The sequence below is a fragment of the Zalophus californianus genome, chromosome 2, assembly GCF_009762305.2.
Source record: "Zalophus californianus isolate mZalCal1 chromosome 2, mZalCal1.pri.v2, whole genome shotgun sequence".
NCBI classification, from domain to species: Eukaryota; Metazoa; Chordata; class Mammalia; order Carnivora; family Otariidae; genus Zalophus; species Zalophus californianus.
The window spans coordinates 174,864,131-174,891,089 of record NC_045596.1 but is presented as its reverse complement, the minus strand read 5'-3'; the positions used below and the strand labels follow the sequence as shown (position 1 = coordinate 174,891,089).

The window sequence follows — 26,959 nt, the reverse complement described above, 5'->3', positions numbered from 1 at the left end:
AAGAGAGCTGGCCATGAAATACAACATGTTTTTGTTTTTTAAGATTTTATTTATTGACAGAGAGAGACACAGCGAGAGAGGGAACACAAGCAGGGGGAGTGGGAAAGGGAGAAGCTGGCTTCCCGCAGAGCAGGGAGCCCGATGCGGAGCTCCATCCCAGGACTCTGGGAATCATGACCTGAGTGGAACGCAGACGCTTAACAACCGAGCCACCCAGGTGCCCCACAACATGTGGCTCTAATCTGGATCCTTTTGCTGTAAGGCCTACTCATGGGACAAATGGTGAAGATTACATGGGGTCTAAGGATTAGATGGTAGTAAGATACTGGTGTCAATTTCCTGATTTTGATGATTGTACCATTATGTAGGAGAATTTCCTTCTTTGTAGGAAACACACACTGAAGTATTCAGGAGTGGTGAGGCATCAGTTCACTAACTTACCCTTAAACGGTTCAAGAGTAAAAGTTTTTCCAACTTTTCTGTAAGTTTGTGACTGTTTAGAACACTTTGTTGTTGTTGTTGTTTGGATCCAAATAGAGGTAAAATCAGTAACCCTTACCTGAAAACAAGGTCATTCTGCATCAATAGGAGCCCATTTTCCAATTTTCTAAATGGGAAAAATTATAATGCACATGTCAACCCCAAATTTCCTAAAATGTAACAAAAACATGATAAATTACCCATGTACAAATAACAGGCTCTCATGTTTCAGTGTAAAATGCTTGAAACATAGATTTCTGATCACCAAACAATATGGTTTTAATAAACAGTAGCTTTGTATATCAGTTATCTTCTTGTCTATCTGCAATTTTCTTCAATGTGCTCTCATCCGGGATAGTACTCACAACATGTTCTAGACAAACTAAGGGCTACACATGAAAAATAAATGCGAAAAAAAAAAAGCCTTTAGGACAAACATGCAATAGTTGACAAAGGTTCACACTGAGTATTAGCTGTGATATCGAGATACTGATCCTATTTTTGATACCTGGGGCACTTCTAAAAATGTGATTCTAAATGGTCTATGCATTTGGAATGTCGTAAGACTTTTCTATACATCATGTTGTTAAACATTACATCGAGTTGGGGGACATATTTTTTCCAATATTAAACTGGCTGAAAAAAATATATATAATATGAATTTGGGGAGTTAAAAGCAAAATAGGAGCATTGGGGAAATGAAAATCAAAATTCAAAGATATATCATCTCATATCCATTAGGATGACTACTACGAAAAAACAAAAATAAAAAAAAGAAACAGTGGAGCACTTGGGTGGCTCGATCAGTTAAGCATCAGACTCTTGATTTTGGCTCAGGTCATGATCTGAGGCTCATGAGATGGAGCCCCATTGGGCTCTGGGCTCAGCAAGGAGTCTGCTTGGGATTCTCTCCTTCTCCCCCCCTTCCCCCCAGTGCTCACCCTCTCTCTCTTAGAAAAAAACTTAAATGATACAGCAATAACAAGTGTTGGTGAAGATGTGGAGAAATTGAAATCCTCTTGCACTGTTGGTGGGAATGTAAAATAGTGGAGCCACTATGGAAAACATTATGGTAGTTCCTTGAAAAATTAAAAATAGAATCACAATGTGATTTAGCCGTAACACTTCTGGGTATACATCCAAAATAATGAAAAGCAGTCTTGAAGAGATATCTGTGCACCAATATCCATAGCAGTATTATTCATAATAGCCTAAAAGTGGAAGCAACACAAATGTTCAAGGGATGGATGGATGAACAAAATGAGGTATATGTATACAATTGAACACTGTTCAGCCTTAAAAAGGAAAGAAATTGTGACACGTGCTACAACATGGATGGGCCTTGAGGCCATTATGCTAAGTGAAATAAGTCAGTCAAAAAAAGACAACTACTGTAGGAATCTGTTTCTGAGGTATCTAGAGGAGTCAAAATCAGAGACAAAGTAGAATGGTCGTTCCCAGGGACTGGAGAGAGGAAAAGGATTAATCGTTTAACAGGTTTAGTTTCAACTTCACAAAATGTAGAAGTTCTGGAGATGGGTGGCACTGTCTTCAAAATTGACTCTGTCCCCACTTATTCTCTTCAAATGCTATGCTGAAGCTTATTCTGCTCCATATCCCTTATGAGAGGCAGGCTCTCTACCTTCCTTCCCTCTCTCATTATCCCAAGACCATTTACTTCTGTGATAATTTCCTGGGCCTATACCCACCCTCTTAAACCTTTCTTACAGATAACAAGTAATGTTTCAAATATGTCATCTATTGAAAATGCACACATATAACCTGCTGAGCCAGCTATGTTACCTTTGTGATCTTCCACTAATTTTTCAGGGCAAAATATTGGGACAGACTAAAGACTAATTTTCTCACCCTGCTTTTTGGGGTCTTGATCTAGGAACCTACAATGATGAAAAAGTTTCTCCTATAACCTTCTGTGAGCATCCATCAAATGGCAAAGTAAAAACAATTTGTTAGCGAATATTTTATTCTGAGTGTTCCTTTTAGATGTCAGAGTAAAAAAAAAAAAAAAAAAAAAAAAATCCAAAAAAGATTTGAGGGTAGGAATGACAATAGTTTATTTTTGAAGACAAAATGAAAATCCATTCCACTCAGTATAAATATACTCCACGTTACAAACAGCAAATGTATATTAAGCATCTTCTATTGCTCAGCTCAGCAGTGGACATTTGGAATTGGAGAATCAGTGAGATATTTCTGGCTTGAAAGCAGCTCACAGTCTTTGTTAAGAGTGGGGCAGACAGGGGCGCCTGGGTGGCTCAGTCGTTAAGCGTCTGCCTTTGGCTCGGGTTGTGATCCCAGGGTCCTGGGATTGAGCCCTGCATCGAGCCCTGCATCGAGCCCTGCACCGGTCTTCCTGCTCGGCGGGAAGCCTGCTTCTCCCTCTCCCGCTCCCCCTGTTTGTGTTCCCTCTCTTTGTCTCTGTCAAATAAATAAAAAATCTTAAAAAAAAAAAAAGTGGGGCAGACATGCAAAAACCAGCCATTAAAACAAAGTGAGGTAAATACTGTGAGAGATGCTCCCACTTGCTGTTAATAGGTTTTAAAAGACGACTACATAATTCATCCTACTGGAATTTAGGAATACTTTTAAGAGTAAGGCAACCCTTAGCTGAGTCTTGAACAATCTTTTTTGAGTTATACTCATTGAAAAGTTGAGAGGTCTTTAGCTAGAGGAGCTAGAGGAGACACGTGATTAAAACCTAAAGCATTCCACTGACATTATGTGTCTGGGTGTATGTGTTATGGAGAAGTAAAAGGGATACACATCACACCCCATCTCCCACGGAATGATTTGAATTGATAAAGAGAAACAATAGACTTTATATCCTAGATAAGGTCTCAATGTAGCATAGTAACTTGGCATTATCCCTTGGCTGAACCCTTGGCTTAACACAGGAGTGAAAAGAAGGACCAGGACATCCCATAGAACATATCCCTGGCTAAAGTATTCCTGTTAGGATTCTTCTCTATTTTTTAAATTGTGAAATATACATAACAAAATTTACCACCCTATTCTTCAAGTTTACAGTTCAGTAGTATAATATTTTCATTAATATTCAGACATGGTTTCAAAACACCTTGGTTGGGAATCTGTGGATTAGGAGTCATTAGTTACTTGATTTAGAAGAACTCCCAATATGAAAAATACATTCACTTCTCAATACAACTAAAATAATCCTAGCCAAAGGACTAAAATTATTTGTATGCACAGGGCAATTATCTTTTAATCAAACATGCAAAAATCTCAAATTACTGTTTTTTGCATATTCTATAATTCAAATTTTAAAAGATTATGTATTAGGTACATAAACTGATGTCTGGAATTAAAAAAGCAAGTGACATGTCAAAGAAGAGAAACTTAAGACAGATCTTATATTCTTTTCAAACCAACAATACTGGAAACTATTAACTGATGTTCACAAAGATGAGCTGAGGAATAAAAATACCTTGTAGGGACTTCTGAATGAATGCATTATAAAATAAGCAAATAATGCTTCCCTTTATGGGGTTGATACAAAGATTAGTTGATGCACACGCAGAGAGAACAGCATACTTTTAGCACAGGTGAGATGTTCAATAATTGCTGCCTGAATGTAAGTGCAATCTTTTAACCAAATAAGCTCAATTGACTAGACTAGCTTTCTCAAAACAAAGATGTCCATAATTTAAAAAAAAATGAATCTGGGACGCCTGGGTGGCTCAGTCGTTAGGCATCTGCCTTCGGCTTGGGTCGTGATCCTGGGGTCCTGAGCTCGAGCCCCGCATCGGGCTCCTGCTTGGTGGGAAGCCTGCTTCTCCCTCTCCCACTCCCCTGCTTGTGTTCCCTCTCTCTGCTGTGTCTCTCTCTAATAAATAAAATCTTTAAAAAAATTAATCTGTCATAAATCTAAGTTATTCTTACCTAATAAAGGAACATAGCTTTTAAAAATGAAAAGTTACAAATCCCAAGATATATGCAGTTTCCTGTGACAAATTAGAATGCAGTGTATTATGAGATTAAGGGTTCCATAGAATATTTCAAAGGAAGCTTCTTACAAACACCAGAGGGATTCTTTAATGGTTACAAGATTCAGAAATAAGAAGGTAACAGTAAAGCAGGCAGCAGAGCTTACACCTCAAGAAATGAGGATTTTGGTCTCACAGAATTTTGTCTTAATCTTTCTTTTAATCTTACTTTCATATTGCATTACTAAGCAACCTCTTACTTTCTCAGTTTCTTTTCATTAGCTAGGAATCTCTAGTCACTGCTCTTACAATTGTACTCATCAGAATTTAAAAAGTGTTTGTTTTTCTGCAAAGAAGACATCCAAATGGCCAACAGACACATGAAAAAGTGCTTAACATCACTCGACATCAGGGAAATCCAAATCAAAACCTCAATGAGATACCACCTCACATGTCAGAATGGCTAAAATTAAGTCAGGAAACAACAGATGTTGGCGAGGATGTGGAGAAAGGGGAACCCTCCTACACTGCTGGGAATTCAAGCTGGTGCAGCCACCCTGGAAAACACTATGCAGGTTCCTCAAAAAGTTGAAAATAGAGATACCCTATGACCCAGCAATTGCACTACCAGGTATTTACCCCAAAGATACAAATGTAGTGATCTGAAGGGGCACGGGCACCCCAATGTTTATAGCAGTAATGTCCACAATAGCCAAACTGTGGAAAGAGCCTAAATGTCCATCGACAGATGAATGGATAAAGAAGATGTGGTGTAAATGGAATATTATGCAGCCATCAAAAGGAATGAGATCTTGCCATTTGCAACGACGTGGATGGAACTGGAGGGTGTTATGCTGAGTGAAATAAGTCAGAGAAAGACATGTATCATAATGACCTCACTGATATGAGGAATTCTTAATCTCAGGAACAAACTGAGGGTTGCTGGAGTGGTCGGGGGTGGGAGGGATGGGGTGGCTGGGTAATGGACATTGGGGAAGATATGTGCTACGGTGAGCGCTGTGAATTGTGTAAGACTGTTGAATCACAGATCTGTACTTCTGAAACAAATAACGCAACATATTTTAAGAAAAAAGAAAAAGAAGAAGATAGCAGGAGAGGAAGAATGAAGGGGAGTAAGTCAGAGGGGGAGACGAACCAGGAGAGATGATGGACTCTGAGAAACAAACTGAGGTTTCTGGAGGGGAGGAGGGTAGGGGGATGGGTTAGCCTGGTGATGGGTATTGAGGAGGGCACGTTCTGTATGGAGCACTGGGTGTTATGAACAAACAATGAATCATGGAACACTGCACCAAAACAAATCATGTAATATATGGTGATTAACATAACAATAAAAAATTAAAAAAAAAGATGTGGTGTATATATATACAATGGAATATTATGCAACCATAAAAAACCCGAAATCTTGCCATTTGCCATGACGTGGATGGAACTAGAGGGTATTACGCTAAGTGAAGTAAGTCAGAGAAAGACAAGTATCATATGATCTAACTGATACGAGGAATTCTTAATTTCAGGAAACAAACAGGATTGCTGGAGTGGTGGGGGGTGGGAGGAGTGGGGTGGCTGGGTGATATACCCTGGGGAGGGTGTGTGCTATGGTGAGCGCTGTGAATCATGTAAGACTGTTGAATCACAGATCTGTACCTCTAAAACAAATAATACAGTATATGTTAAAAAAAAAAAAAGAAGATAGTAGGAAGGGAAAAATGAAGGGGGGGAAATCGGAGGGGGAGATGGAACCGTGAGACTATGGACTCTGAGAAACAAACTGAGGATTTTAGAGGGGAGGGGGTGGGGGGATGGGTTAGCCCGGTGATGGGTATTAAAGAGGGCACGTACTGCATGGAGCACTATGTGTTATATACAAACAATGAATCATGGAACACTACACCAAAAACTAATGATGTAATGTATGGTGACTAACATAATAAAAATTAAAAAGAAAAAAAGAATTTTAAATATTTTTATATAACATACACTTGATATTTAAACATACCTCTGTATCCCTAAAAGTTTATATATTTAAATTCACTAAAAAACTGTTTTGGGAATCTTCTCATTGCGAAAATGGGGGATATAGCCTTTTATTTGGCTAGATTTAGAACTTAAGTTTTAAAGGCATTTCTATAATATATATATTATTGGAAGGCAGAGTGATATAATTAAAACGTAAGAATATAGAAGTTAGTTTGATTACCTCCCTGATTATCTCAGCTGATGTATCATCCAATCATTCTGTTCCATTACTTTATTTTGCTTTTTCCATATATTTCTCATGTTGTGAAATGAATTACTTACATGTATATTACTTACCCTCTTGAATGGCATGAGAATTGCATGAAGGCAGGGACTCTGGCTTGTCCTATGGAACTCCAGGAAGTAAGAAGTTTGTAGAGTGAGGGGGAAGGAAGGAAGGACATGAAAGCAAAACCAAACTGCATGGAAGGAGGGCTCCAGCAGTTTGTTTAGTCATCTAATTAAGTCAGTTCTTTGTGGGTTGTTTTTCATGTAATGGGTATGTGTAAACCTAGGACCAATCATATATTTGCTCATTAGTGAAGAAACACAAAAGGAAAAAAAAAAAAACAACTGAAACTAGAAGGAATTCAGTTTATTCAGGTAACTCTTTTAATTCCAAAACAGTAATATTTACATATAACCAGTTTTTTTTTTTTAAATAACGTTTGCCTAAATTTTAATTTGTTTTATTTTTACTTTTAGAACTAAAATACGTATTTGGGGGGACGGGAAGAAAATGCTCTAGTTTTTCATGTTCTGTTTCAAAGTGCAGATTTTAAAATGTAACTGAGTATTTAGGTAACATGTTTTTCATTTTTTTGGAAGAAATCAAAACTCATGAAATAAAATTATCACAAGACAGTATTAAGAGAATCTGAACGTTGTTTAAAGAAAGCATCCTTTTAACATTTAACTTTAACTTCTGGTTTACCTAATAAGAGGCATTTTTAATAATAAATTTGTAACATCTTTCCATAATTAAGCATAAACCAAATGACTCAAAGTCATTTTTTGAGTAACAGTATTACTGTTTTAATAGCTGTTCAGGAGTGCAGATTTTACAAACTATTTTCAAATAAAACAACTATATGGACAAACCCCCTATCCCACCCTCCCTCCATGTTATTTTGATATTGCTTAAATCCTATAGTCTTCGAATTCCTTAGTTCTTTCAGGTGCAGTTCTTTGCTCTTTTAAAGATCTGTTAGAGAAGAACCTTAAGTACTCTGAATTCCATCCTATTTGGTTGTGAGTAAAGAGGCTTATCCTGGGGGTTCTTAGTGTTTTTCTAAATTGAAAGATTGGTTATTCTACAATAAATTTGGCTGAATTGTACTCTTTTTGGAGGCCTATGCTAGATAACATAAAAAGTCTACTAACATAGAAACTTTGAGAAAACACTAAGGGCTCTGCTATCTGTATAGATTGAGCTAATGCAAATTTCTTGTCACATTTTTGGGCCCACTAGCACTTTTGAGAAAGGTCCATCCAGTTGTATGGGATCTTTCTAGCTGTAATTTTACAGAAAACAGGATTGGGTGTTGGTGGGCAGAGAGGGTGGCTCAAGACCATAGTTACACACTATAACCCCTGTTGTTCTATGATGATTATTTCTGAGACACTTTATACTTTTGTGGAAGGTTGGGGAAAAGGAAAAAAAAATCTATGACCACAGCATTAAAAAACTTCTATTTGTGCTGTTATTTTAATTACTAAAATGTGACTAAACATTTAGCATAAGCTAAAGAAATTGTTCCTTATTATTTAAATGCTACAAAATCATTTTTTAAAAAAGTTTGAATTGTGAAATACAAAAAAATAATCTTGTGGAAGAGGCTCCTGGGAAAACGTGTTAAATGTACTTTAATTTCAATACAATGATATAAAACTACTTCAAACATAAAAACTATAAAAATCTCTACTCAAGGACAAACACTGAAAATATACAAACCAAATTCCCTATTAAAACATATTTTGCAAGTAAAAAGTAGAAAATATTGAAATTAAAGGAGTTTGTCACATCAGATACAGAATTGTAAATTATATGAAATATCAAGAATTATAAAATTATTGGCCTGATTGAACAATCCAAGTAAAAAAAAAGTCCTTCTTTAAGCCAAATGGCACAATGCTACCATAAACAATATATAAAAAAATATCAGACAGAAAAATCTTATTTTAAAGATTTTACTACCATTGCTTAACTTTAATATTAAATGTTACATTTACTCTCCTTACTCCATTAGAATAATCTCAAAAGGATCTTTATATTAACAGCTGCGATGGAAACATTTCAAAATATGTTTCAAAATATTGTTAATGTTTCTGATGGATATTGAAAATAGCCTACTACCATTCACTAAAATATTGCATGGAAATAATTTTGGTATTTTAGATGTCAGGAACTGATTTCCAATTGCATTGTATGATACACTGTTGCATTTAAACATTTTATAAAGGGCTATATGGTTTCTATTTCCTACATTACATAATTTTAAAATGTAAAAATAAAAAAATTAAGTAAAAAATACTTGGAAAAACTTGTTAAACCCCTTTTATTTCAGTAGACAGAAGACTTTTTTCAATGTCCTGGCTGAAAAGGTTCTTGTTGCCATGGAACTGAAAGAAAAAAACCCACAAAGATTTGAGATAAGTTAACGATGCAGACTAACAGTACATAATGGTACAGTGGAAGACGTGAATTAAGTTAGAACTAAAAATATTAGAGTTCAAACTGCACATCTGCCCTTTAATAGCCATGGGATCTTAAAAGTTATTTAAGGCTCTCCATGGAGTACTTTCCTTATCTGTAAAAGAACAATAATCTCTACATCTCTCTCAGATATTCTGGGAGAGTTAAATGGAGTAAAGGATGTAATAATGTGCCTCGCACACAGGGCTCACTTAACCCCTTCTCTTAGTTCCTTTTATGGCACTGAATATAAGCATCAAGACCAAAACATCAAAAAATGGGTCACAGGGATTTTTCAGATGTTTAGAAGGATGTAGTTCCTTGAAGCATGAGAGGTGATCTCTATAGATTATTTGTATTCAGGAAAACTAAATGAGGTGCTTATTGCCTCGCAATATTTTTAGAGTTATTTTTGAATAATACAATAGGTAATTGTTTCTTTTCCTTTATTTTCACTTGACTAATATAACCAAGTAGGTTAACAATTAAAATTTTTGAGAATCAAAGCTGGATTTGATTCCAGAGATATCTTTTTAAGCATCACCAACAGCTTAATTATTAAAAACACGAGAAAGCTCAAACTCTGAGAACCTTTATGAAACAATTACATTCAAGATTTCCTATTTCAGAAATGCAAATTTCTAGTTTAATTCATAGGCTTGCCACATCTACTACGTTTGGTGTGTTTATTATAGCAGCAGCAGTGCGTCAAACTAATTGCAAAGGAAAAGCATAGTCATATACTTCCCCACTTCCACTATTTCTTTCTCCTCTCCTCTACCGTTTTTCTTCTGTTTTAGGTAAACAATTTCCAGTCCTGTTTAAACTCATTTGGTGGGCCACAATGGGAAGGGAAAGATACACAGATAATTACAATGCCATATAATACTCACATGCCTTATCATGTAAGAAAGGCACACAAAAAGTTCTATGGGAGTACGAGAGGAATTCTTACATGAGAGAACAGTGAGAAGTTCAATGTGGCTTGAATACAAAGTTGGAAGTGATGGGAGATGAGGCTACATAAACTGTGAAGGACCCTGCATTTCAAGCTAAAGTATCTGAATTTTATCCTATAAGACATAGTGTCAGTGGCAACTCCAATATAAAGGTGCTGTGATCAGATTTTTTAATTAGAAACAGAACTATGCTAACAAGCTGCTTCTTATCCAATTAGGACCAATGAAAGAATAAATGAACTCAATTTTTTCTACTTACTAATTTGTAAGAGAATCTATTGGGAAACAATTTTTTATTTTATTATTTTTAAAAGTTTATTTACTTTTAGTAATCTCTATACCCAATGTGGGGCTTGAACTCTCAATCCTAAATCAATCAAGAGTCACATGCTCTTCTAACTGAGCCAGGCAAGGGTTCCAGGAAACGACTTTTTAATTTGAAAGAGCTTATTCTCTTGCATTTCTCTAAGATCTTAAAAGATAGTTAACTTTACTTACAGTACATATTACCTCTGATGGTTGAATATTGGAGTGTTAATGGATAATTGTAGTTTTTGTAGGATTATTAATAATTGTTTTTGGATTTTGCTATATACTGGTAAATATACATTTCAATTTAATTTTAAAAATCTATGTTCTAATTATATTTTACAAATAGAATTGCACTTAAGAGAAAAAATTTCAACTTCTAGTGGCAAGTTACCAAGTTGTTCTTCTCACTTATGCCCAGATATTATATTAGAATACCAAGAGAAAGGTGGCTTTATCGGATTGAAGTTTCTTTTTCAAACTTGGTTTTTCACTCTATTTTTTCTCCATTTATCAAAATAATGTATTTTCATAGTAGGAAATCTAGAAAATATTAAAAACTCTCTCCACAATCCCCCAATTTTATTACCCAGAGGCAGACTAGTTAAAATGTTGTGTATTTCATTTCAGTATTTCTAGGCATTTATTTATACAGTAAATTTATATGGCATAGTTTTAAAAACCGTTATTAAAAACTTATTTAGGGGCGCCTGGGTGGCTTAGTCGGTTAAGCGTCTGCCTTCGGCTCGGGTCATGATCCCAGGGTCTTAGGATCGAGCCCCGCATCGGGCTCCCTGCTCAGCAGGAAGCCTGCTTCTCCCTCTCCCACTCCCCCTGCTTGTGTTGCCTCTCTCACTGTGTCTCTGTCAAATAAATAAATAAAATCTTTAAAAAAAAAACAAACAAAAAACTTATTTAAGGGGTGCCTGGATGGCTCAGTCAGTTAAGCATCTGCCTTCAGCTCAGGTCATGATCCCAGGGGTCCAGCCTGGGATCCTGGGATCCAGCCCCACATCGATCGGGCTGGCTCCCTGCTCAGTGGGGAGGCTGCTTCTCCCTCTCCCTCTGCATCTCCCCCTGCTTGTGCTCTCTGTCAAATAAATTTTAAAAATCTTGAAAAAAACCCACAAAATTATTTAAACCCTGTGATTGTTGCACCGTATTTTGTGGTATGGATTAACTATAATTTACTTGATTACTCCCCAAAGTTGGGTTTTGTTGAAGGACGTATTAGTGATATTACCAATTCTTGTTTCAATCTCTGACAACCAGATTCCAATGTGACAACATAATTCAACTCTGCCTAAGATCTGAACAATTCTGCAAGTCTGCACAGAATAATGACTGCTATAGATCACCTGCTATAAGTTTCATTTACATAAATGGACAAAGAGAGAAAAGTAAAAACTAAATAAAGTGAGCACTAAAACTTATAAAACTCACCATAAGTCCAAGGAACTTCTGGAAGTACACCTGAATCATCAGGAGGGTAAGGGTATACAGCTTGTGGGAATGGTTGATGGGGAGCATACTGTGAAAAAATCGGCTGCTGAAAATTGTAAGAAACAGGCATTTGAGATTGAAAATACCCATTCACTGGCACAAAGTCATTTGCTTGTGGCTCCCTAGCAAAGGAGCCAAAGTATTGAGAGTATAAAATATTAGAATGTGTATTTTGAACAGTGCTTGCAATTGCAGTCAACATCCCAGAAGGAGGTGGCTGTATCCCACCATATGTCTGGGTAAGGGAACTGCCGCCGCTGCTGCTGTAATGATAAACACACCAAGCGTAGTAAGGATATGCAGTTCCAAATGAATGTGCAGAAGAATTATATACTGGGGTACATGCAGACTGCGGAAGTTCATTCCAATATGCAGCAGCATTCTGAGTTAGGACTTTTGAATTTTCATTATTCTGTTCAGAAACAGAGTACTCTGTTTGATTTACATTACAGGTTATGTTCCCAGATGCTCCAAGAGGTACAGTACTAGGACTCAAGGTATCCTTCATGTATTTTTCTTTTAACTCAGTTTTTGCAGGCTGTGTTTTTACTTGCAGAATAGGAGACTTGTTCTGGATAAATTTGGATTCTGAAGAATTGGTGCATGCAGAATTTTTAATAGATGAATTTAATATTTCATTATCTTGAAGTTCAAAGACAGTGTCATTCATTTCTAAATTGGCAGGGATGTCCCTAACAAAACGGAAAATAGGCTTTGAGAGCACTGATGCAGCAGGCAGAGGAGAAGCATCAGTTCCTGGTTTTATGTCTGAGGGAAAAGATTTCTCTGCAGGATTAAGAAATCTCTGTGAAGGCATCTTGTAGTCTTTTGGAAATATGCCATCTACACTTCTTTGTTCACAAATTGCAAAAGAACAATCTTTCTTATCACTCTTTGTTTCAGTAGCACTAAAATTCACATTGTTTTTCTTCATGCTATTTAAGTTTCCCTGTTGTCCAGTGAAGTCTTCCGAAGTATCAGATGAAATATTAGTTAGATCTATTTTGCCCTCTGACTTTGATGTGCAAGTGTCTTTTAAGTTCTTTAAAGGTAATAGTGAGCCAGGTAGTGATCTTTCCACCTCAACCATTTTTGGAGATACATGGTTTCTTTTCAGATTGTCAGATGAAGTTGGTCCTATTACACTTTCACTTTCAGGATGAGATCTTGTAGTCCTATTAAGTATAACACATACATAAAAACAACTTTATATGTATGGAGTCCCCAAAACTTAATATAAACATGTATTTGAAGTTTTTATTTAGGAGAATTCTTAACATTTACATTTTCTCTATCAGTAGTATATATGTGTAACTTATTTCCCCAGTTTTATTCCCTTGCTTTGAATTGAGATACTTTCCCTGCTGAATGTGATACACTCCACATTTCAAATGTATTTCCAATACATTTAGAAATATATACAGTGTGGTCAATATTGTAATTATTTTATGCATTGGACATTTCCTAACAGAGGCTTTTAGAAGGAGGAAACTACATCCAATTTTTTACTATAGTTTTGCATTCATACACTTCCATGATCTTCTTTACTTGTAAATGGCTATATATAACTGACAAAATTACCAAGCTCTGCCCTGCCCCTGCCAAAAGGTCATCTTCTTTTATCAGGAACTACTAAGATATTTTGTCCGTTCAAGGTTGAGAAGAGGAAACACAGACCTCCAAAATATTATGCCAATTATTTATTTGACAAGAGAGAGAGAGGGAACACAAGCAAGGGGAGTGGGAAAAGGAAAAGCAGGCTTCCTGTCCCGCCAAGTAGGGAGCCCGATGCAGGGCTCAATCCCAGGACCCTGGGATCATGACCTGAGCCAAAAGCAGACGCTTAATGACTGAGCCACCCTATCATGCCAATTTAATATCCTTGACATTCCTACCTAAATTTAGAGAGTCTCAACCAGGCTGAAGGAAGCATCCACTATGGAAATGTCTAGAGCCAGAGAGTTATAGGTCTCCAGGATGATTATATTTTTTGGTGTCTCATCAAATTCTTTAAATTACGAGTGGAAAAGAACATGTTGAAAAGAAAAAAAGTAATCACTCCTCCCCAGGCAAGAGATATTAATCTTTGGCCTGGAATTTATATATATTTAGTTTCAACTCATGAAACTAAAAGCCCCGTATTTTAATTAATCCAGCCTCTCTAAAAGGTATTTTAAGCTTTTTTTTAAATTAAAGATCTTATTTATTTGAGAGAGTGAGAGAGAGAGATGAGAGAGCACACAGAGGGAGAAACAGGCTACCCACTGAGCAGGGAGCCTGACATGGGAGTCCATCTTAGGACCCTGGAATCATGACCCGAGCCGAAGGCAGACTCCTAACCGACTGAGCCCAGACACCCCTCTAAAAGGCATTTTAGTGACAACCAACAGCATCATCATCCAATCCTGTACAATACTTTGACATTTTGCAGAAAGTACAATTTTGACTCTATCACATTTCCAATGATGTTTCAGTGATGTCTCAACCCTACACATTGACAGCTGCCTATAGGGTCACTTTTTTATGCATTCTCTTAGAGAATATTCTTCCATGTATCCTGTATTAATCTTATATTTGGATTCATTCTCCTGATATGTGAGCAGGAAAGTTTGATTCTTTGAGTAGCAAATACCACCTATATTTAGTTACCAAAACTAAGATGATTATAGAACTGGTTTATCCCTTTAAAAGCCTATTCATCTTGGTGCCACTAACACAACTATTCAAAGAGTCTAGAAAAGGATTTTAGAAATGCAGTAAATAAAATGTATAATTAAAGAAGCAGAACCAAGTAAGACAGAAATGAGAATCTTTTTTCTATATTACCCATTTTTTCATAAAATGGAAAAAATTGGACAAAATGAAGCTTGTCATAAATTGAAAATCTTAGAGAGCTAAATGAAATGAGATGGTCAAAATGTCCAGTGGTGCCACTTCATGTCAGAATGAAAAAATACAAACCATGTAGGAAGTTTTTCATAAAAATAATCCAGTTTAAAGAACCAGCCTTTATTTTGAAATCATGTTCCTCCTATATCACGTTGTTAAACATCCTTTTATGAAACTGTAGTATATTTATAATACATGGATGTTGATGAATAAGTCTCCATTTAGTAATATAAGTTAGCAATTTCTATCTTTTTAACCAATTTTGAAATCTGACTGGTCTATAGTACCAAGTTTAAAAAAACTCAATCTAATCACTTGTCATATTATCTCCTTTTTAGCAAACCAGTTAATCCCCATGAATTCTTTCAACAATGTCTGTCAAATATGAATTTTACTTTATTCTATAAAACATCACTATTCTCTAACTTAGTACTACTTCTACCTCTACTCAGAATCTCCTTATCCTTTAAATCATTGAAAAAACACATTTTACACGATTATACCTTCAATACTTACAGAACGAAGTTCAAATTCCTTAAACCTTAAAGCACTGCATAATCTGAAACCTTACTCTCCCCCTAACCTTACTCTTGTCCTCTAAATTACATGTATGATCCAACAGAGGTATATAAATAAATGTTAGTATTGTTCCTTAATATGTGCTTAATTTTGTTTAGTTTGTCTTCAGATAGGGCTGATGGCAACTCTTACCTTGGATGCTTGAATGCTGCCTCTTCTCTGTTGGTTTTTGTGACATCTTTCATGTCAACCTATGTTTAAAAGTTACAAAGAAAACCTACATTGGTAATGGCATAAAATACAATATAAATATTATTTTCACATCACATCAGATACAATTGCTTGTTGTATCATCATCTAAAATGCTCGGTCTAAAGCTACATTCATTGGGCGCCTGGGTGGCTTAGTTGGTTAAGCGTCGGCCTTGGGCTCAGGTCATGATCCCGGAGTCCCGGGATCCAGTCCCAATACCTTGGGCTCCCTGCTCAGCAGGGAGTCTGCTTCTCCTCCTGCCCTTCACCCTGCTTGTGTTCTCTCTTGCGCGCTCTCTCTCAAATAAATATAAAAAAAACCCTACATTTATTAATTCTCCCCCCTTCTAAAATCAGTGACTCTGCTGGACTTCCCATATGTCACAAGTGTTTGGAGAGACTTATCTAAAAAGGTATTTTGCAATATTATTTCTATCCTCATCTTTTATAACAAATCTTGGGAGTCCATTTATGACTGCTCTTTTATATACTCTTTTTAGTAAACCAGTCATTAAGTCCCACTTTTAAATAATTGTCAAATATGGACTTTCTTTTCTTATTCTGTAAAACAGCACCCTCTTCTAAGCCCTGGATGACTTGCTACTTCTAATTGTACTCAATCTCTACCCTTTAAATCACTGAAAAAACACATTTCACAGGACATTACCTTCAGTATATGCAGAATAAAGTTCAAAGTCCTTGGGCCTATATTTAAGACATTTTTATAATCTGAAACAATATTCCTCTCTATCCTTAGCTTACTGGTATTGTCCACTAAATTAAATTCTTGTTCTAGACTTAATTTTAAACTCATTTCTCAAATAATGTCAATAAACACTGTGTCTTTGTTCATATATTTTCCATAACTTAGATACCCCCTCTTTATTTTAACCTTCATCGGACAACATTTTTTCCCAATTTAAGGCAAAGCTTTGGTCTGTGCTTTTCACTGAAATTAAAAAATAAACCTTTAATTTTTTTTTTTACTTTTCAATACTTACAACACCTTTTTTTTTTTTTAAGATATTTATTTATTTGACAGAGAGAGAGAAACAGCGAGAAAGGGAACACAAGCAGGGGGAGTGGGAGAGGGAGAAGCAGGCTTCCCGCAGAGCAGGGAGCCTGAAGCGGGGCTCCATCCCAGGACCCTGGGACCATGACCTGAGCTGAAGGCAGAGGCTTAACAACTGAGCCACCCAGGTGCCCTTTACAACACCTTTTTAAGTATTATCCTCATTTTACTCTTGATGTGGCGTACACAACTTGTATTCTTATTGGAAGTATGCTTACAAACTGCTTGTTTAGTAAGCATTTTTCTATAAACAGTGAAATAAATGATTGGTTTCCTGGTCTCCAGAACTAGTTTAACAAATACAATTACAGTAACCCAAGAAAAAATTCCTACTTTTCATTTTGCATATAGGATTCTCTTTACTTCTGAGCTGAGAATTTCTCAGAAAATTTTAAGAGAAGCCTCTGAGAGTAGGTTAGGTTAGTATGGGCTCTGGAGCTAGACTCCCTGGTTTTACATCTGGGCTCACCCATTTACTAACTCTGTGACCCTGGTAAAGTTATTTAACCTTTCTATACTGTTTTATACCTTTAAATAAGATAATAATTGTACCTACATCATAAAGATTTTGTGAAAGATCAAGAAGTTAATATTTGTGCAATCATTAGAACAGTGCCAGGTACAAAATAAATGTTTTCTATAATTTGTTAAATAAAATGTGTTTATGTAGGACTTCTTGTAACTCCTTCATAATCATCTATTTAAAAATATCTGTCCTAGGGCGCCTGGGTGGCTCAGTTGGTTAAGCGACTGCCTTCGGCTCAGGTCATGATCCTGGAGTCCCAGAATCAAGTCCCACATCGGGCTCCCTGCTGAGCAGGGAGTCTGCTTCTCCCTCTGATCCTCTTCCCTCTCGTGCTCTCTTATCTCTCAAATAAATAAATAAATAAAATCTTTAAAAAAAATAAAAATAACTGTACTATTTTTCCGTGTGGATGATAATGGTCAAGAACACAGGCTCCATTAGCCAGTTTTAAATATTCACTACATTAAGTATAGCCTTGTTATATAGAAGCTACTTAATAAATTACTAACTTACTCACATTCACATGAATTGGACTATCCCTTAAGAAGTTATATAAATTTATATCCTTCCAAGAAATATCTTCTAAATTAAATTTTTAGTTTAAAAATAGACATTTGCAAGGTGTTTCTCATATATAGAATCCTATCACTTTATAGATAATAGGAATTATTTAATCCAATTCTTTTTTTTAAAGTAAGCTCTACATGCATCGTGGGGCTTAAACTCATGACCCCAAAATCAAGAGCTGCATGCTCCACTGACTAAGCCAGCCAGGTACCCCCCCAATCCAATTCTTTAGTTAGTAAATTCATTTTGCAAGGCAATATTCAAAGCATTTCCAATTTTTACCAATGTGCAAACTGTTTGAAGAGTAGACTTGTTCTCAAAAGTAATACTTACATAGGTTTTGTTTCAAACATTTGTTACCTTTTGTTTTTTACAGCTGGAAACAGTAGTGTTTTTCTCTTGTTCCTGAGAGTCTTCACATTTGTCTGCAGTGATAGATCGTTTTTTAGAGGAATTTGAAACATTTTTCATTAGGCACTCTGAAATGGAGGGCACCTTCATAAAAGTACTAGATTTACTGATACTCTTCCTAGGTTTTACATGCATATTCATTTTTTCTTCTCTCTTCAGTTGGAAAGTCTTCTTTCTGTTATGTAGCATTTGGCACAGAATAAAGGAAATGGTTAATTCAGCATTTTTAGCACATATTATCTTCATATGTTCAATAGTTTTCATGACTTTCATAATATGAGCCATTTTCCCTAAATCTTTCTGAGGGGCATCCATTATATTTTTGAGCAGTGTAGAAAACTGATTGTAGTTGTATTCTAACTCCATCATAGTGCTTCCATAATTTATGGATGCTATACATGGCACAAAGTCAATGTATGTAGAAATGGAATATTCAGACTTCTTTATAAGTTTTTTTATTTCGGAAAGTTCTTCAAGTTCTCTTGAGAGCAAATGAAGAGCATATGAGCAATTAACTGCTTCACTATATTTGTAAATAATATCCAGATCTTTCTTAAGTTCAGAAATAGCAGTCTCTATGACCTTCCAAAGGCAATCTGTTGAGTTATCTTTAAGAAATGAAAAAGAAGCCATTTTTTCTTGGCAGCAAACCAGCTCAGGAAGAAGTGACAAATCAAACCAAAGCATACCTCGAAACCTCTGTTTGTCTAGTTTCTTTGCCATTTTGTTTTTAAGAAAGTGAACGGTTTCTGAAAGCATGACAATTTCAATATAGGTTTCAATGGCTGCAGGTTTTAAAATTATGGCCCCATGGTTGTGGTTTTTCACCATGTCCAAAACATTTTCTTCTGTGATAAAAATATTATCAATGTTCTCTTCTTGAAGCATCTGAAAATATTTTCTTAAAATTTCTAGGTGTTCAGTACATCTCAAAGTGAGTTCCTGTAATTTCTCAGAGTCTGCAGATTCAGCCTGATCCAATATTTCACTAATACAACAGATATCTGGGTGCGAAAGCAAAGTACTGTTAAACCTACAGTCTTCTATGTTAACTGTAGCTTTGTTTATTAGATCATCTGTCTTTCTGGAAGCAATTTCAGTATTCTCAAGCCCAATACTGGAAATTTGTTCACTGCTTAAATCTTTAGACAACATATCATATATCTTTTTCAACTTAGAAAAAGCATACTGATTCATTTTGAGTGGCATTTCTTTATCCTTCCTTCCTGAGTATTTTTTGCTGAAAGACTGTCTCCTCTCTTTCCAAACAAGACTTTTTGCAGCATCAAAAAAGATATGTTCCAGACCATAAAGAGATATTTTAATACTTACTGCCTCACTGTTCTTAATAAAATTAACTTTTGAGGAGATCATTTCTATGATAATCCATAAATGGTCTTGTTTTCCTGGATAGGAATCTTTAGGAGAGTCCCCATACATATCAATCAGCTTTAAAGTACTTTTTCTTAAGGTTTCTAGGTCTCCCAAACTATCCCCAATGTTAACTCCACAGGTAAATGGAACAGAAAGAGAAAAGTCAAAGCAATCAGAACAACGTTTCATTATTGCTTCACACTCATTAATCTGTCGTTTGTATTTTAAGAATGCATAGTATGAATTGTTTTCCCTTTTGGTTTCTTCAAACAATTCAATTAATTGATCATGATAGTTTTGCAACTCACAGAACGCATTATATTTTAACCTTCCTTGAAAAGCAGGATAGAAATTGGGTTGTTGTTGAAATCCACGCGGTCTACCAAGCAGCTCACCATACAATGTTTCATCATACCAAAGCAAGCTTCGGAATGTTGGTTCACCTCCTAAGAGCCTTTTTTTGTTTTCAATGAATTGAATAGTTTCCATCATCATTTGGAGTTCTACCAAGGAGTCAACAGCACATGGTTTTAATTTGTGTTTGTAATTATTCCACAGGTGTTGTTCTGCCAATAGTTCTCTTGAAATCAGGATTTGTTCATGAGAACATTCCTGCTCTCTTTCAAAAGCTTCAACAAATAAAGGGAGAATATTTTGACAAGCCTTAGTTTCTTCCTGTAGAATCCGCAAAGATGATGTTTCATCTGCCCTTCTCAAAATTTGAGCTAGCCTAGCTATAAAAGCTGAATGATTAGCTGAGCAATGTTTTTCTTTTAATCCATTCATGTTTGCTGTAGGCTTCTCCTGAGGAGTAGAGGCTTCAGAGGTTTGAGAGTGTATATGTAAAACAGGCCTATGATTCGCTCCTATAATGCCTGGTTGGGAATTACAGGCTATTTCTGAATGCAATGCAGAGTCAGAGTTATTACTAACTTTAACTCCCCCTTCTTTCTCTCTTTTGCTAAGATGATTAGAAACTGGGTTATTCAAAGAGACTGCCTCAGTAATATCTTCAATGCTTGGATGTGAATCAATCACATTATTTTTAATTCTTTTCTCACTTAAGTAGGAGGATTCTTCTAAGATCTTATTCTTTTGAATTTTGTTCTCAGTAGCAACGGATCCTTCAGTCATGCTTTTTTTGTGAAGTGAATCTTTTGCTTTTTCTGCTTGTTTAACTTTCCACATTTTTCTGTCCTGAATGTCTTTCTTTGCCATATGTTTTTTTGAAGAAGAACCCTTTATATTATCTTTTAAGAGCAAAGAACTACCATTGGAAAATAGATTCTTCATTGCATTTTTCCTACAGCTTTTACTTTCTTCAGTTACTAATTTGAGACCCAACTCAGAATTCTCAAGAACATTTGATTCATTCGCATCTATATAGAAGCAATTACTTGAAGAGCATTGTTCTTTTAGAAGTTCCCTTCCACCACATCCTGGCTGACACTGTGGCACATTGGTGGATGTTGCAAAACAATCTATAGAAAAAGTTCTCTGTTTATCCAAGTAAGATTTTGAAGATTCTCCTTCACTATCTGTTATTGTAGTGGTTGGTAACAATTGAGGAACACTGTTACACTTTTTGTGGGTTATAAGAGTTGGATTTAATGGGTCCATAAGGATGTCTCCTGAAATAATGCCTGGTTTGGAGCTCTGAGTGGGAGCTGTCCATTCTTCTATAGGACAATTTACTTCCAGGTTTCTTTTATAACCAGATAAAATAAGGTTATCTGGTTTATAGATATCAACATTTAAAAAGTGCTTCACATTTGATTCTAAAACTGAAATAACTATGTCAGTTGTTACCTTTGTGTGCGTTATACAAGTTGCATCATAATTTTTGTCTCTGCTAAAACTTATGTTGTTTTCTTTTATGCAATTTAAAGATAACGAATTACTCTTATTTATTATTTTATTAGTCTCAGAATTACTTTCTTTCATTGCATCCTTAATTTTATTATTTGCTGAATGGTTCTCAGGCTTTTCATATTTACTAATGTTAGATAAAAACTTTGTGCCAATTCGATTTTCTTTTTTAGTTAGTTTCTCATCTGGGCAGGATGGGGAAAACAGACACCCGGTTTTTCCAGAAAATGGCTGAAGTTCTGATGATCTTAGACTTTTCATACTACTCTTCTTATAAGCTGATAGACTTGTACTTTGGGCTGTAGAGCACAGGGCTAACTGTGATTCAGGATACTCTTGATCACAAAATTCTCTCACATGAATAGCGGTATGAATTCTGGAGACACTGCTGGCCATATTTTTCTTAGAAAGGCACTCTGTGATTCTCTCTCTCTTTGCTTTGTAAGACTTGTGCTTTGAAACATGAGTTAATGATTTATCCACTTCAAATCCCAAAGCTCTTTTCTCTCCTAGCTTGTCATATTTTCTTTTTGACAAAAAATGTTTAGTGGAATAATATCTTCTTTCAGACACAGAGCTATAACCTTGAAGGTCACAACTTTCCCAGAAATTATTGCGTATTATGGCATATGATTTTGGTAATGGGCCCTTCCTTTTTTCTCCTACTTTAGCTATAAGTTGCAAAGACGTGTGAACTCTCCTATGAGCTTTTTTTAAGTGAAGAACGGCTCTGTCAAGTTTTTTGGAAAGGCGTTTGCTTTTGCATAAAGATGCTTCACTATTTAGAATATCTAGGACACTCCTAATGTGTTTTTCTGACTTTGAAAAGGTTTTAATTCGTCCTTGGGATAATGAAGAAAAACATTCAGATGAGTCTTGACTGGTTAGCCTCCTCTTCTTTCCATAAATTTCATGATGCCTTAAATCCTTATGTGGCGTGTTCTCATCCCTAAAAGGTATATTTGGTTTTCTTTTGCTAATTCTTGATTCTGTGTCCTTTTTACTTTTAGTATTGTTACCATCAGTTTTTGACTTTGTCAAGGAACAACTTCTTTCATTATTTAATGCTGTGACATTAGAGGGTTCAGTAAACAAAGGTCCACTGTTTTGTTTTTCAGAAGCATGATTACCTTGTGTATTATGATTCACATCAAGAGAAAGTGAGATTTCAGATTTACTCACTAGTCCTGATTCTTGCCTTGTATTACCAAAATCATCTTCACATGGATAATGTGAATTTTCACCAGAACACTGGGAATACATTTCAAATCCTGGCACTTCCCCCTCATCTGTTTCTGGTTCTGTGGCTTTAGTTATGTTTTTGCAAAAATTATCTTTCAATGCAGGGGATTCAAAAGTGGGACTGAATCCTGGCATAAATATATTAGTGATTTTCACTTGTAAATCTGGAAGTAAAATTGGATTGAAGAGCTCTTTGTCTTTTTGTGTAGAGGAGTAAGAACAATTACTTTCCTCAGAGTAATGTTGATCATTATTCTCCCTTCCTCTGGAGGTTTTCAAAACTTCCCTCTCCCCATTATTGCCTCCCAACAGACCTTCCCAATCAATACGAGACTTTAGAGCCTCATATAAGGCCCCAAATTCTTCATACAGAACATTTCTATGGCCAGGAGTATCTTGTTCAATTAGAAAAACATCACCACACTGTTCTGATCCCACTTCAATATTATTTTCCAATTCAAAACTATGAAGAACTGAGCTGTCACTTACTGACTGATGAAATGAGTCACGTAATTTATTGTTATCCATATCCATTTCACAATCAGAAACCTTATGTTGTACTAACAAACCAAAATCTAGACTCTCAGAACAAGTTTGTTTAATCTGGTATCTTTGGTGATCTTCATGATTTGTGCCTAATGTAGGCATCACATCACCAGCTATCTGTACTGCAGCATTTGAGGCTACATGCACTGAAGATGCTACAATTTGGGGAGATGTTGTGGGAGCCAAATGCTCTACACTTCTACCTGTATTTTGAGTATCTTTTTGTTTTATGGCAGTGATAGTATCTTCATTTTCTAAAAATGTAGTTTCTGTTGATACATATCTTTTCCCCCAAGTCAAATTAAATGTACAAAATTCTTCAGAACTCAGCATTTCTACGTTGTTGTAATTTTTGTTTTCCCTTCTTTCATCTATATTGGCATAATTTTTGTTTGTATTAAAACCCTGCTTCTCATCTTCATATATATATACTCTGTTTTCTGTAGACAAAGCAATGTCTTCCTCTTTAGGCTCATTTTCATTTTCTTTATCATTATCTCCTTGTTCTTTGAGATCAGTATTCAGGTGTGTATCATTGTACAACTCTGCACTACAGAACAGAGTATGACCTTGACCTTTATCAGCATCTTGAAAAGTTTCTCTGCAGTCTCTTTGCATGTTCTCCAATGACACTGGATCATTCTCATTTTTCCTATGGACACATATATGTTCTCCAGCTATGCTGCAATCTGAATTGTCACGAGTTGTTTCAATGTCATGAGATGAAGTAACTCTATCAATTGGCAGTTCTTTGGCCTGGGGAATGTCATTTTCTTCCTGGAAAGCATTAGTCATAATGCTAACAGAGTTTTGATTTGGTTTTTCCAATTTTAGTTCCATTAGTTTTTGAGAAACTGCAAAACTTGTATGAATGTTATCTTCATACTCCAAAGAGGGTTGAGGATGCTTTTGTGAAATTTCCACTCTTGGAGTAAGATTGCTTTGTAATTCCAATGCTAGATGATCTAGCTCATATTTATCCTTTGTGGTAGATGCGGAAGATTTTGGTATTTCTAATTCTTGGGTAATTGATATTTGATCACAATTTTTTCCAAAAGAATACAGACTCTCATTCTCTTTGTATTCTTGGCACAAAGAAATGTAATTATCTACTGGACTGATTTTTGCTTCATTAGTAAAATCAATTTCTTTCCACAAAATTTGCTTTTCTCCATGTTTGGAATTATCTTCTGGGCCAGTGAAGTCTCTCATTTTTCCAATATTTTGAATGTACCCATGTATGCTTTCTTTCCTTTGGAGAGGAAAAACTGTAGACATTTGCTGACCAGTCTGATATACAGTTTCTAAATTAGAAGACCATGATTCCTGAGAAATGTGACTACTGTATCCTTTTGTACAAGTATTCACTGATTCAGAAGAGTTATGTGGTTCACCTTTTTCTTCAGTTGAAAGTGGGATGTTGCTTCTCTGTTGGGATCTCTGGACTTCTTCCTCACTGTGTTTTTGGTTCTCAACTTCTGAAACTACATTTGGCAAACATATTGGAAAGGAAAAATTGTCTTGGCCTTTACACTGTCCTGCCATGGTAACTTTATTGGGAGTTGTATAATCATTGTTCTTAGAGCCCAAGTTGTGAGCCTGTGACTGTGAATCATCAAAAGAAATTTTGAAGCAAGGGGCGTCCAAACAATTAGTAAGAATAGAATGATCACCAGGCACAACTTCAGATGAGGAAGCAGAATTATTTGGCATAGATGATAGGTTTATTTCTAAACTCTTCTCAAGTGGCAAAATCTCATTTAAGCCTGTACTATTACTATGTTTTCCTATGCTTTCTTCTCTCCTCATCAGTCTTGGATCTTTAATGAGTTTTGAAGTAATAACTGTGCTTGAGCCAGTATTGTTATGAAGGGGAAAAGCAGCAGAAAGACCATTTAAAACATTTTTAAGCTGTGTCAAATTTAACATGAGGTCCCCATTAACACTTTTTCTGGTATCACTGGGAAAAAATGAAAGACCTGAATCATATATATGTACTTGAGAAGTGTCTCTACATTCTGCTAAATTGTGCTCCATCTGTCCACTGTATGTTTCATGTACAGAAATGTTTCCATTTTGCACATTTCCATAGGAATTAGAAATATTTGCATTGGAAGGATTTATCTCTGAATTTAGGGCCCTGCAAGAACAGTTTTCCTGAACAAATGGATCTACAGGTTTCCTGAAATGCTCAAAGATGACAGTAGCATCTTTTCCTTTTCCAATTCTTTTGGCCACTGTACAGTTATTCAGAGAGCATGTTCTTTCTGTGGAAATAATAAAAAAAATAAGAAAAAAATAGGAAGGAAAAGGGTTTCTACATTGAACTCTTAATATAAGTAAGCTGTGTCACAACTGGTTTTAGCTGAAAGTTCATTATGATTATGATTAAAGTAGGTCTCATCAGAAAAAGGAGAGAAGAGGATGAGTGATAAACCAATAAAATAGAAATGATGCAACATGGAACTCTGTCCTGGACCCCTTAATAAAAAAAGTATTTACCATAAAAATTTGAATTCTGACAAATACAAAGAAAGAGAAAAATTAAAAAGGAGTAAAAGCATGTTGCTGAAAGACATTTCTTATATTAATTCCCTATATTCATATACTTAATAACAGAATCTACATATTAATAGGCAAAAGTGTTTCCCTTTTATCTACTGTTACCTTGCTTCTTTTCTCTGTCAGGAGACAACAAAAACAGAAAGAAAAGGGGAACGAGTTGGGAAACAGAGGAGAAAAGTACAAAAAGGTTCCATAAAATCCTTCTCAGGAGCAAAGCAAAGCACTACCCTTGCTCCATAGTGAAGTATTCCTGCAAATAATATATATAAATAAAAATCTGGAAAATGAAAACAAATTTTCTTTTATAATTTATAGGAATTTATTCCTACAATTTCATAAAGAACTAAATGTAATAACAAAGGAACTTATAAAAAATGTGTATTTACCAAATAAAATGCTCACAAAACATTCATAGGTAATACCAAAAAATAACTTTATTAAAACATATTAATGATGAGAAATTGATGGTGATTTATGCTGGGTATGAAACTATAATCGTATTATTGGGATGTACCATGAGATTCTTTATCACAATATTTTGAAAGATAGCTTTGTTGAAGACTTCCTAATTTTATAGCCACATGTAATTATACTTTTTAATTATAGTAAGCTGTAGTGGAAATATGACAATAGAGATGTAGTTCTTGAGAGTAGGAGATGCAGTGGACAGACAAAAAATGGTGGATCCCTATACAGCTTATACCAAAATAAAATAAAATTCATTGAAAAAAACCCCATAAAAGTATTAGAAGAAAAGATGGAGAGAGGGTTTTATAATCCTGAGATAGAAACTAAGTACTTTTAAGATAAAAAACTGGATATCAGAAAACCAGAAATTAAAAAATGATGCCAATTACATGTAAATACCTTAACAGGTCAAAACTCATGATAAACAAAACTTGGACAAACTGGTGAAAAGTATTTCCTGAATTAGCAAGCTTAGTACATAATTACACATATGTTGGAGTACGTAGAGCATACGGACATCTTCAAAAGATTAATATATGAACAAGAAAATCACAAAAATTGTGAACACAAAAGGATGTCCAACTCCACTAAATAAATAATAAGAGTTGTATTAAAAAACTGCTTAGATTGGCAAAGACTCTGAAGGATATCCTGAAGATGTAAGCACTCATACTGTTCATGGGAGTATAAACTGGTACTAATTTCCTGGAAA

General features: G+C 35.5%; 1 protein-coding gene across 5 annotated transcripts in view; it reads right to left on the bottom strand.

The window, feature by feature from the left end:
- Positions 1–7,615: 7,615 nt before the first annotated feature.
- TEX15 (testis expressed 15, meiosis and synapsis associated) overlaps positions 7,616–26,959 on the bottom strand; it is a 91,314-nt gene continuing 71,970 nt past the window's right edge. For all 5 annotated transcript variants that reach the window (XM_027600420.2, XM_027600422.2, XM_027600423.2 and 2 more), the window contains 4 exons: positions 18,133–25,481; positions 15,549–15,607; positions 11,889–13,123; positions 7,616–9,104 (listed from right to left, as the gene is read on the bottom strand). In XM_027600420.2, coding sequence (XP_027456221.1) covers positions 9,067–9,104; positions 11,889–13,123; positions 15,549–15,607; positions 18,133–25,481 — 8,681 coding nt within the window. In that variant the 3' untranslated portion in view covers positions 7,616–9,066. The remainder of the gene's footprint in view (positions 9,105–11,888; positions 13,124–15,548; positions 15,608–18,132; positions 25,482–26,959) is intronic.